The 12,978-nt window shown below is 45.4% G+C and overlaps 1 protein-coding gene across 2 annotated transcripts; it reads left to right on the top strand.

Moving 5' to 3' along the window:
- Positions 1-1,120: 1,120 nt before the first annotated feature.
- Positions 1,121-12,437, top strand: foxn2b (forkhead box N2b). 2 transcript variants are annotated; one of them, XM_027002700.3, is made up of 6 exons: positions 1,121-1,282; positions 7,310-7,902; positions 8,744-8,868; positions 9,040-9,092; positions 9,483-9,551; positions 9,727-12,437. In XM_027002700.3, the coding sequence occupies exons 1-6, from the start codon at positions 1,273-1,275 to the stop codon at positions 10,077-10,079; spliced, it is 1,203 nt and encodes a 400-aa protein (XP_026858501.2). In that variant the 5' UTR covers positions 1,121-1,272; the 3' UTR covers positions 10,080-12,437. The 2 variants fall into 2 exon arrangements, with proteins under 2 accessions (XP_026858501.2, XP_026858502.2); XM_027002701.3 differs by lacking the exon at positions 1,121-1,282 and adding an exon at positions 1,739-2,775.
- The last annotated feature ends 541 nt before the right edge of the window (positions 12,438-12,978 follow it).

Here is a 12,978-nt window from a genome sequence, read left to right as displayed (position 1 = left end):
CACTATGTTTTCAAAAAAGTAATGATCTGCGTTACACTAAAGGAAAATTATACAGCCTAAGTCTAATCAAAGTGACTTATTAAATCTTTAATAATTTGGAGACAGCACAAATTAGAATTTAAATAGGGTTACTAGGCTCCAGTAGCGCATACAAGAGTTTATGCAGAATATGAAGAAATGGCAAATAGTAGCGTTTAGTTGTGGCCTGTGTGCCCTGTTAGTGAACTAGCCTCATTTAAATCTCCTACCAACTATGTCCTAATTGCCCTCTACAAAAACAGACAAGCATCTGCTTACCGACCCCCTCCTGTCAAACCTTATGACTTAGTCACCTCGCCGCAAATCAGTTATATGACAGCAGGGATCAACATATAGACTATTGAACACAGGAAAATAGTTCACACTAGTAGGGCTGCTACTGCTTTCTGCAGAAAGCTAACATTTTTTAAAACCGATGTTACATTTAAAACGACGGTAATGGGTTTATGTTTGGTTTATGACTGAGAAATATTGACCTCAAAGTGAGAGAACTGAAGAGGAGATTTGTAATATTCCTATTCACATTGCTATCCCAGTCTACTTCAGCCTAACCCATTCTAAGCAGGCACCAAATTAATGTAAGTTCGTCGCATATCTGAACAGTACAATGGTTCGTCTACGTCACAACGCGAAATTCCATTTCAGAATCTGCCTTCAGGACTCCCCCGCTAAAATGACGTAATGAAAATCTGACCTCGTTTCCATGTTAGCTAAATACTTCCTCAAAAATGTGTGCAAGAACTAGCCTACCTTTATCCAAAGTGTAGTAGGTTAGGAAACTACACATATTATTGTTTAGTACATGCCGTCGTAAGACCGTTTAATTAAATCTATATTGGTTATAATACTTTTATTAGATTACTAAAAGAGAATTAATAAAATTATAGAACTTTGCAGTCTGTCAATGCACAAACCCAGCGAGAGGCAACGCGTGGTGAATGGTGAGCGCAATCGCTTAGGTTTTCTTAAAAAAAAAAAAAAAAAAAAAAAAAAAAAAAAAAGTAGAAAAAAAAGTGCTACTGCGTTGCGGCAGTTGTCAGGGGATATCGGAGAGCAGGGGTATGATTGGCTGAAGTGGCCCTGTTGCCTTGGCGACGGTAGGGGGGTCCGGTAGCGTTGCTGTGCAGCGTGATCTCTGCGCTGCGTGGATGGAGGAAGCAGCTGCTGATCTTTTGACACAGTACAGGAGAAAGGCAACTGCACCGAGGCTTTGTCGGCGGACACGACCTTAGAATGCACGAATGTAAGTCAACGTTTTTCACTTTAATTCATAATGTATACAGCCACGTATAAATTAAAGGTATGTAGCCAATAACAAATTTACATAAATACATTTAATATAATGATAAGGTAAAATGACAAAAATCCGGGCGAAAAACCCCAATATCTTGCTATATGCACTGTCGTATATTCAAACGCACAGATCAATATATATATATATATATATTTTTTAGAATTGCTGTTTACCCTGTGCATGATGACTTCCGAACGTTTGTATTTAGCGAAATTAGTTTTGTTTCTTTTTAACATTAAAAAATCCTATACATTTCGGACCATGTGATCTATCTAGCTAGGTTAGCTAACTAAGTTGAATCAGTGGAGTGAACGCGTTTTACCTTTAATATAAACTTACACGACACGTTCAGACTTATTTAAATACTTTATTATATACGTTTATTACAACTTAAATAAAGAACAGTATCCAGCAAAAGGGTTTTACTTAACAGAGCTACACACTGTTTGGAAGCGAGGCAGCTTTGAAGCCACGCATTAGCTCTATTGCTATGTAGCTACCTAGCTAGCTAACTTAGTCGAATGCTTTCGCTTCATCAAGCCTCTTATTTTTCCACAGCATTTTTTTAATGCGCAAGTAGTTTTGTTTAGGTCCTTGAAGTAATGTTTACACAACATTTACAGTTCAGTGTAAGTTGGCCGGTAATGTCTTTACGTACAAAAGTACTTTATCCACTTTATTTTGTTGACTCATCACACATTTAGAATCTAGCGGAATAAAACGGCGAATAAACATGAAATTACAATTAACGAAATTGTGGGTTTAAGGTTATAAGCGAAGGTTACAAACATATCCATTTGGTTTCGAGTGCTGAGAATCTAGGGCAGCTATGTAAGAGGAGAGTAGAGGGTGGGAGCTATTATTGTTACTTTTTGTTTCCCTTTTCGTGTTGTTGCCCATATCGTTGGACCTCAGTTCCTCCGTGGCCGATTCAGTCGAAGATATTATTATTATTTTGTTGGCTTTCTTTACAATAAAACATGAGCGACGCGAATGGTGAATCCACATTTCCGGCATAATGGCTAGATTATGCCTGTGAGTGACATTGACACGTGGTCAGAAAGTGCACATAGCTGTACTTGGGAAAGAGCTCGGAGATAGAAGGAGGACGAGTAAGCAACTTCTACCAGTCGTTCCGCTTCGCTTGTCACATGATCACATCATTTAGCTCCGGTTTCATGGCCGAAAGAGTATCCACTTCGACACCCCAGACTGTAAACACACAACACCCACGCACAGAGTGCTCCTCAGTCGGGCACTAGATAATGTTCTAGTGTTATTTAGTTAAGGTAGCTATATATTTATCATGTGTACTGATGAACGACACTGCTTGTTGGTCCTAGCTTTTTAATTGGCTAGCAGTTAGCTTATTTTGCCATCGAAAGTCGAGCTTTGCTTGACTATAATTCATCTTATTATCTAGAGGACTCTGACCCAAATCAGTAAGTCCATATATTTTTTTTATTTAGTTCATGTGATGCATGCTGGTTAAGAAAGGGATATGTCTGCTTTGTTTTCCTGAGACCTGACTATCTTGCAGAATTATTGAATTATTGTTGCTTTATGGCTGCTCTCAGGAGGGCTCTTGTAGGGAACTGCAAATGATCCCTTGCTTATTGGTGCTCTCCTGACAATAGGCAAAGAAATTAATTAGTCTCATTATGACACTAACATTGTCAGGTGCGGTGTGGGTTTGGCTTGCAAGGTTGCATTCTTTCTCTCACAGACATAGAAAATGCAGAAATGGGGATTTGGTTAAATCATTGTAATAGCTAAAAAAACAGTGCTTACATCTCCCCTACATATTACCCCTTTTGAGCTTTTTTTCCAAATGGCCTAAGGATCCTTGACAAAAAGCTCTCTAATATAGTCAGTTGGTGACTGGTGATAACCCCAGTCTTCCTACTCAAAGAGGTGCTTATGACTGTCAGAGTGCAGAAGGAATGAGTGCCTTTATAAGACCCTTTGCATTGGTACTTATCTGAGGGGACCGTTTGGCATTTTCAAAACATGTCACATCTAAACAAAAAAACCCGACTTGTGTCCTTGCATTCACCCGCCAACTAATGACTGTGTCTTTGTCTGGTAGCCCCTCCTCCTGCCATCTTCTCGCTATGGCCCAGCTGCACATATTTCTCATCTGCAGTTAGCCTCTTTTCTTCCTCATGCCCTCAGCGACAGACCGTGAGGTGCAACCCTCATCCCCAGGAGGTTGTAACGCTTTGGTTGCCATGGCTACGTGGTCACATTGGGGAGTGGTAATCAAATATAGGCGATGCTCTGGATTTCATTTGCAAATGTGCCCCCCCCCCCCCCCGTTTGAACTAGGTAGCATCGTGCCCTCACGGTACCCAGCCCCCACACTCTCTCAGTCCAGCCTGGGGGTCTTGGGCTTCTCTCACACTCCCTTTAGCATCCATCTCTTTTGCTCCGAAGGACTTGGGACTTTGGAGCAGCCGCAGGCCGTCAGGGCCCCTCTGCCCATTGACAGTGATGCTAATGTCGGGCGCAGCCTTGACACAGAGAGCTAGACCGAACCCTGTAGCTCCTGTGTCACCTTGGTTACAATGGCCTCTATTGTTTGGGTCACGCCTGCCTGAATAAACTGGGTGTGTTTAATTGAGATGGCTGGGTGTGAGAGGGACACAGAATGGGCAGCAGACAGCACACTAGACGCAACAGCATGTGCATTCACTGTATACTCAAAACATGTTTAGGTGCTACAAGAAGTGTTGAGAAATGGCTTTCACAATACCTAATTAATAAATGGGGACTAGTTGTTAGACTACCCTGCTGTGAATGATTCTTATTGCAGTAGCACATAAAAGGTTCATCTTACCTTAATTTCCATGACTTAATTTCCTCATTTTGTGTGAATGAGATGCCCTATGCCATTAACCTAAAAGTTATAGGTTGTTGGCACATACACAGTAACAGTCACGAAATTTGATTGAACACATTCGGTTAAAGTTATGTTCTGATATGAAATACAACAGCAATTGGAAGTTCATGTGAGGCCCGGTGATTTAAATGATCAGTTGATCTGAGTAAGCTAAATGGTGAAATTAAACAAGGCATAGCGTGATTTCAGGTAAAAATGTTTTGTTGTTATTTTTTGTTGTTATTGTTTGGCTTGCTTTGAAAAAGAAACCTGAACCATTATTAATGCTGTGTCCTTGAGGTTTATGATTACAATGTTTTCGATTGCAGAGCACTTTCTTGTACATGTGTCAAATTGGCTTGGATTCTCAAACCCTGTGTTGGGAGAAAATGAGGCCCTAAACAAATGAAGACTGTCTTAGAAAAACTTTGTGCTGTATGAGGTGGTGAGAGGCAAATAGGCCATTGCTAATGGGGGTTTCAGAGACAGCTAGAATTCCTTGCCTGAACGTGACAGGAAAGTTTGTTTCTGTCAGACCTCTGTCCCTGCCAGGCGGAACACCCAACTCCACGATGAATTTGAAGGTGAAAAAAAGTTGAACTGCTATTGGTAAGAAATCTCCAGTAGTGGCGTAATGAGGGCAGGTCACCTTCTTTCCCAGCACACCGACAGAACACCAGGGGCCGCCGACTCATGCCTGAAACCTTGCACAGCAGTTCTGACAGGCTCGCGCACGTGCAGACAGAAAGTACTACAGGAGGTTCACTCCCAGCAATCCGTGGCTGAGGTGCACTGACCAGGCATGCCCATTCTCTCAGTGCTCTGGTCACACAGAGCAACTCCACTGCACTGATGTAATGCCTTCCCTATCCCTGTGGAACTTTGGAAGCGCACACAAGCGGTTCAGTGGTGAATTAATTCTCCCTTCAGCACTGATGGAAATTAGGCCGCCAAAGCTGGATGACAGGACAGGGAAAGGCGCATGTAGGGTATTTTTAGAGAGTGTTTCGGCCTGTCTCTTTGGAACAGTGATATGCTTGATACAACAGCAATGCTTTTTTGTTGATGGATTTGACTTGACTGTTACAAATAGCTTAAGTGACTAACTTTCACCCAAATTCTTATTTATAACTGCAAAAAAGAGGAAAAAAAATCATAACTTTGAAGAGCAGTGTGATATTTGGAAAGTTCCATGCTATGCATTTCTGTATATCCATAGGTGTGGGTGTGGAGGTGTTGTGTGTTTGTGTAGGGGGGCAGTGTGGTGTTGTGTTTTTTGAAGGTGCTCCACCCATAGACATTATGAGGGCTCATGTTTGAAGTGGCTGAGATGCGTTGAGTGCTGTCATTAGCATTGTCTCTGTTTGTGGATGGGGAGTTTGTAGACACGCTGATGAGCTTGCAGCGCACATTGCCTTTGTCTTGCTAATGGAGGTTAATAGAGAGGCAGCGTGTAATGCAGAGATCAGCGCAGAGAGAGTGGCCGGCAGGAGAACCCATACGAGGAGCTGGAAGAAGCTGCTACTGTCTGCTCAGCATGGGGACAAAGGCCATGTGGAAGGCCATGCCTTCTGTCTGTGAGCTGCACAACAACATGGACAGACACACACAGACACAAAGACTGAGGCTTAACTTAGCAGCTATCCAAATAAAGTTCGCTTCTACAGAGTCTGGTAAATTTTGTAAACAACAAGAGTTCCTCACTTGAACAGGAAGAGGGTTTTTTGTTTTAGGAGGAAAAAGAAAGTCTTTAAAGAGGAAGAAACACCCCCTCCCCTTTTCCTCCAGCCCTGCTTCACTTTCCAAAGAGAGAGAGAGAGAGAGAGAGAGAGAGAGAGAGAGAGAGAGAGAGAGAGAGAGAGAGAGAGAGAGATGGAGGCAGAGAGAGTGAGAGAGAGAGAGAGGGAGATGGAGGCAGAGAGAGAGAGAGAGAAGGAGAGAGGCGCGCTACAGGGAGTGAGTGATTCAGTGCAGCACTTTAGGTGATTATTTATTTATTGATGTGCTGTATGGTTTCCATGGCAGTGGCTCATTTGAGTGGTTGTACCAGTCGGAAAGGAGTGAGGCAGTCGCTCTCACTGGCAGACAGGCCTCCTTTGCTCCAGACGATTATTTATTCATCAGTGTATTCTGTGCGATTTCCGTGGCTGTCCATCAGAAGAAGCCATTTAGTTGCGTCTGAGCATCACTCTGATTGGCTGGTGAAGGACTGTTGTCTCCCCAGGACTCTGGGGGCTTCCTGTTGCTCGGGGCTGTCTGGGGCTGGTGCACAGACAGCCACCACGGTGAGGGAGACGGGGCCTGGCTCTCTCCCAGCCTCGTTGGCCTCGTCCACGCAGCCGCTGGCGGAGGTCATTACCGGGCCGTGAAAGCAGACACGGGCTTTGTGCCGCGCTCCTTGCCTTCTTTCTACACACAATGTGGTCCTTCTGGTGGGGCTGCATGCTGAAGGCAAGGATCAGAGTCCTTTCAGGCACTTCAGTAGACTCCTAAGAGGCCCTTAACTTTGTCCTAAGGACCCCTTCAAGAGCCTCTCAATTCTCTTAAGAAAGAGAGGGAAATGGAGAAGGGTGAGTGTGTGGAGGACAGGCTTAATGGCTGAGTACAGGCAGCGACAAATGGAGTGAAATCACCCAAATATCAAATGTGTGTGTAATGTCGCCTAATAGAATTTTGGATTGGTTCTGATTTGATCTTCTAGTCACCTTGCTGCACCTCTCTGTTCCTGGGCCTCTCCGCACTCAGTCTTTGTCACAATGCCAAAACGTGTGTATTGTTGACGTAGGCTAAATCATAGTTTGAGAAAAGAACACTAAGACCTGTCAGACAGGTTGCACAATTTTGATACAAGTTATAACACTTTCCTTTCGCTCTGAACAGAAACACTTATGCTTTTTCAAGCTTTGTGATCACCTGTGATTTCCTTCGATACAATACATATATTGTCTTTGTGTCATTGTAGAAGGCCAAATTAGGACTTGGTTAAGATTCAGAAGGAGCCCTATGGTCCCTCAGTTCATTCTTTAGCCTGTACAGTAAAATCTCTCTCACACAGCACTTTTTCATCTTCTCTTTATTTGTGTTTGTCTCTGTAGACCCTCCTGGTTTGATGGGTCCGATAATTGGGATGTCTCCGGATAAGAAAGCAGAATTTACAGGCTCTCAGGGCATGTGTGGAGCAGGGACTCTTCCAGAAGCAGAAAGTGCCTCCAGCCCTCTGGCCACTAGTCTGGACCGGATTGGCCCTGCTGTGATGGTGGGTGTGTCTGGGATGGAGCCTGAGGATGATGAGTTGACCAATCTGAACTGGCTCCATGAGAATCTGCTGCAGAACTTCACCTTGGGAGGGCCGGAAGCTCCACCGTGCAATGCGCCACTGTTCGACATCGAGGGCAGTGCCGGCTTGCCCCAGGACCACGGCCTGTCCTCGTCCTCTTCTGTTTCATCTGGTAGTCCAGGCGGTGAGCGCGATCCCCTCAAATCGAAACCCCCGTTCTCCTTCTCGCTCCTGATCTACATGGCCATCGAGCAGTCTCCCAGCAAATCGCTCCCTGTGAAGGACATCTACGGCTGGATCCTGGAGCACTTCCCTTACTTCTCCAGTGCCCCCACTGGCTGGAAGAACTCAGTGCGCCACAACCTGTCCCTCAACAAGTGCTTCCGCAAGGTGGAACGAAGCCTGGGCAAGGTAAGAATCCCCCAGTGGAAAACGGACACGTAGCCGTGTTCTACTAAACGGACACGTAGCCGTGTTCTGCTAAATTGCCCTCGCTGGATAATAGCCAGGCAGAGGAAAGGGCAGGATGTCTGATTAACTGCGTAACTTCATGTGAAATGTGGTAGCGGCGCGTTTATAATGTGCGGAGGTGCATTACAAGGAGGAGCAGAACAGAGCACTGTTGACCTTTTGGGCTTTCTGAGTGCAGGCCACTTGGCTCTCTGAGCAGGAGCACTTCGGAGCTTTCATTTCACTTTAGTGTGAACTGAAGAAAGTGCAGTGACTTGATGGATGTGATGTGTTTGGTTAGGGTGTCGTGTGTGTGTGTGTGTGTGTGTGTGTGTGTGTGTGTGTGTGTGTGTGTGTGTGTGTGTGAGTGAATCTGTGGGTTTCATGTAGCGCAGGCTTATGTCTGTTGCCATGGTAATGTTTCCTCTTTCCTGTTTATGAGAACGGCTGGTGATTTGAGTCAAGGTCATGTTACCCCTGCAGGACCACACCTCAGACAAAGAGGTGATGAGCCTGTTTTATGTACTCGCACCCGCACGTGCACGCCCAAGCACAAACAGACTTGCGCGTGCACGTCAGCACCAAACAGGTCCAGCCGGTTCTGCCATGCAGCCTGGGGACAGCTTTGTGGCTTTGGCAGGCAAGACTAAGCGCTAGCTGAGAACAATACTTCCAGACTTGCATTACGCAGTGGGTGTGTGGAATGTAACACACTGGAGTTTAGTCATGGCACTTCATGAAAGCTTCTTCCAGCCTCAGTTTACCCTCTGCACACTAACCCCACCCTCTCTCTCTGATCCAGACCAATGGGAAAGGCTCTCTGTGGTGCGTTCATCCTGAGTTCCGGCCCACTTTGATGCAAGCTCTGAAGAAACAGCACTTCCCTAACGCACATGCCTTCTGCACCCCACCTGCCTCCCCCCCCAGGTGATGGACTTATATATTATATTATATGAATATTACAATCAGATGAAGTTAGCAGTCCTAATAAGTATTTTAAGGCTGTTTAGTCTGTGTATTCAGCACATATGTGTGAAGTGGGGCTGGTCCTGTGAAGTGTGTGTTACTGCGTGTAAGTAACAGGGCTTTTCTCCACAGTGCCTCGTCTCCTCCTCACCTGTTTTCGTTGGAGCAGGGCTACTCTCTGAAAGGTAAGTGGAATTAACTACCGGCCCTCAGCGTGTCACTTCTGTTCTGGAGGACTTTAAGTGGCTCATAGCCTTCACACACCATGGGCAAATGTATCATTTCACATTTAAGCACATCACTCATCTCAGCTCTTTTTGTTCTGTTCGTCCTCTTCCGGTCTGCACGGCGTGCAAATGCCACCTCTCTCTTGTATTTTGTAACCTTGACAACCAAGGCACTGGTGCTTTTGTAATGAGGGATCGCTCTGGCTGCAAGTGACTCATTCACTTGCACGCACAAACACACACACAGACAAGAGAGAGGCACGCGTACAGACATGCACACATGTGCACGCACACACCATCGTTGGCAGTCAAGTCCTGTGTCCATCCAATGTGTCTTTCTCTTTGCAGAATCTGATTTTGATGCTGCCACTGCTATGATGCTGTTAAAGTCTGCCTCTGAGCATCACATTGCCTCATGTAAGAGACCACCATTACACAGACGCCATCCATCTCCCTGCTTCTCTCATTCTTTCTCCCCTCCTGGTGTACTGTTTTGGTTTTCTCCAGACACAGGGGGATGCATATTCTGTCCTTCATTAAGGTCCTGCTGCTTCTAAACTGTAATGTTCATTTCTGATTTGCTACCTCCCAGATGATCAAGAAGGGCCCATTGACCTGTCCCGAAGGGTCCTCGTGAGTCGCGATCCAAAACAGGACCACAACTACAGCAGCGCGCCCATGTGCTCCCCGCCACGCCAGACATCCCCCTGCCAGGCAGCGGCCTCCGGCCCGGGTTCCCGACTGCAGCAGGAGAGAGGCGGCTGGCCCCCCAGCGCCCACGGCCCCCCACGCAGCTCCTTGCCAGGGAAGAGGGCCAGGCGAGAGTCCCGGCCCGAGTTGGACGAGGAGCTGAAGGAGGCGGCCGGCTCGCTCCTGCACCTGGCTGGCATCTGCACAAGCCTGGGCACTTTGAGGGGCAAGAGCAGGAAGCTGAGCAGGAAATGATGGCCAGTGGCTCGGCTGCTCCGCCCGACGGGACTCCTTCCTGGGGCCTCCAGGCCTCTCTCCTCTGGTTCCCCTCTTGTTGGCATTAGTTTATTTTATTTATTTTTTTTCATCTTTTTCAAACCTGGATCAAATTCACTGTCATCTCATTAAACAGGCAATACTAACACATACACAGGAGAGAAAAGCCATACTGACACTTTTTTGTTGTGCAGTCAAGAGTAAAGGAAGAAGATGCACATTGAACCGCCACCATAAGTTCTGTTCATGAATGAAAGGGTGTGAGGAGAACAGTAGAACTTGGAGGGGAAAAAAACCCAGAGGATATTTGCATGCTTCCACATCTAAAAACCACACAAACCTATTTATACTGAGAATGAATGCATGGATTTCACAAGGTCCCAAGTGGCCATCATCATAGAGGGGGGAAAAAACTAAACAAGAGAAAAATAGAAATATGGAAGTGCCATTGATTTTGGATCATAAGACTTTGGTTAAGAAATATGATACAAAGATAAATGCAATAATTAGTTGACCTGAATACTTCTTTTATTTTTGTACTGCTGTTTTTGTATTTTGTGTGGTGAAGATAGCATGTCCCTTGGAGCCCTGTGCTATCACAGATATGATGTCAAAACCATGTGACTTTTCTGTCCATCCTGATTGGATCTGTGCCCTTACCCAGCCTCCCAGTGCAGTACATATATATGTGTCATGCAGAGGAGATGAGCAGTTCGAAGGTGACACTGTAGCTCTTGGCATGCACACTCACATCAGTATTTGTCCCGTTTATCCATGTAGCCGGTGTAGTCTTGTGCCATCACGTTCACTGCCTTAACCCCCCATTCACGCTTACGGCGCTTTCGCATTTAGGCAAGCATAGGAAACGACACACTGAACGACACGGCGAGGCATGTTCAGCCGAGAACCCCATTCCCTCTTCACTGACCCGATCGGCGTCTCCCTGCCCTTCCTGTAATCAGCAACGCCGTTCCCCACATATGGGGTCTCGGACTGGCTCGTGTCTGCTGCGAAAGCGAATAGCAATCGCCGAAGATGGACTTTAAGAAACGGTGCTTCTCTGGGTGGAGAGTGGTAGAAGCAGAAAGGCTCGTCCGTTCCGGCTGAGAGGGGGCGCTCCAACAGGCAGGCCTTCTCCGCAGATATCCCCACACCCGGGAGGAAACTGGACATAATGCAGCCTCTGGAAGAAGGGTGGCCACGGGCCAGGTGGAAGAGGAAAAAACAGCCCTGTTCCGGCAGCTCTTTTTGGGGTGGCGTCATGGGAACGGACCTGCAGGATGTCAGGCGGGAGAAAGGCGAAGTTCTAACGTGGGTGGACAGTGTTGGCGCGGCTGCAGCGTTCTGCTCTCAACGCACCACTGCTGGGAGTGGATCTGACCTGTGCGCATCGTCTCCATAAAGAACTTGTTGGACTTTCTGTCCAAATTCATGTTTAGGTTTGTGGTTTCTCTGAAATCCTCAAGGATATTATTGACAGCAGCTACTGCAGCTATCTCTGTGACTTCGACCTCTTTTAAAATGGTTTTTTTTTTGGGGGGGGGGGGGATTTTTCAGTGTTTGATTTTTTTTCATCTCAGCTTTTATCTGCCTGAATGATTGAAATACCATTGCCGTTTATCTCTGGTTCTGGCCATATTTATCCCTGCTCAGGACTCAATACACCTCGCAGGCCAGAACGAGGCCTGGCGCCTACTGAGCAGTTGGATCAGCAGCACTGCTGAAATCTGCCGTATGAATGTTCATTCTGTGCTTTCTGGTTGAGCTCAGCTAGGCCTGGGATAGCTGTGGAACGTTTTATCTGTTCCTGACCGGGTCTTTGAAACCCCTATTTAATTTTATTTCTTTGAATGCCTGCTATTATGAAGTTGTGGCCCAATCACTTTCACCAAGGCTGCCAATTTCCCTTGATCTGTACATAGTGATGACACAAAATGCAAGTATTACTGGAGAAGATGTAGAGGAGAGGGACAGTGCTGTAGTATTAGATTTGAAGACTGAAGGCAGGCACTTGCTTCTCCCAGACCAAGAATATTTTGTTAATGAAACAGCTTTTGGTAACATTTCTGTGATACAGGATAGTGATCATTTTTATTATTATTATTATTATTATTATTATTATTATTATTATTATTATCATCATCTACTAATTCAGAGTTGCCAATCCAATCAGTTTGCTCGCATTTGTCTGCCATGTCTGTCTGACAGACTGAACCATTTGGTTTTGTAAGCTAACCTCTGTTAATAAAATGTTTATAAAGTTTATTTTTGCCAAAGATATGCAATTGTTGCATTAAATATGGTATTACAAAATAATAAAAAAAATTGTTTCTTTTATGGCTGTCTGTTACTTATGGTTTATAGGAACTAGGATTTGAAACTAGTGTTATGGTTTTATTGAACAATGCTGCCATCTGGTGGTTGCACTTTGTAAAAGTGAATAGTTTATACACTCCCTTGATGTGCATTGTTGATGGAATGACACCATAATAACTTAACTCAGACAGATAAGTAGAGATGTAGAGGGAGGGTAACAGATGATGGTATTTGGTGTAGAATATCTTGTGTATTTTTCTTCTCTCCCTGTGTGGTGTTCTCTGTCCACTAGGTCCTTGACCTGTATCCTTGAACTCCAGGCCTTGATGCTTAAGCCCTATCATCATACCAAATTCCCCTTTCTGTGTGTGTTCAAGCTACAGAATCCAGCTGCAGCTGACACACACACACACACACACACACACACACACACACACACCCACCCACCCCACCTACCCACCCTACTCCTACCTAATCTCTGAAACACTTACAAATTCAAAAAAAGAGTGAACAACTGTACTCTTGTCTTGTTGCCCAACACCAGTGCAGGTGTACAGATAAG

Source organism: Electrophorus electricus, chromosome 15 (genome assembly GCF_041902795.1).
Source record: "Electrophorus electricus isolate QZ-2024a chromosome 15, ASM4190279v1, whole genome shotgun sequence".
NCBI lineage: Eukaryota > Metazoa > Chordata > Actinopteri > Gymnotiformes > Gymnotidae > Electrophorus > Electrophorus electricus.
This window is presented reverse-complemented; position numbering and strand designations above follow the sequence as displayed.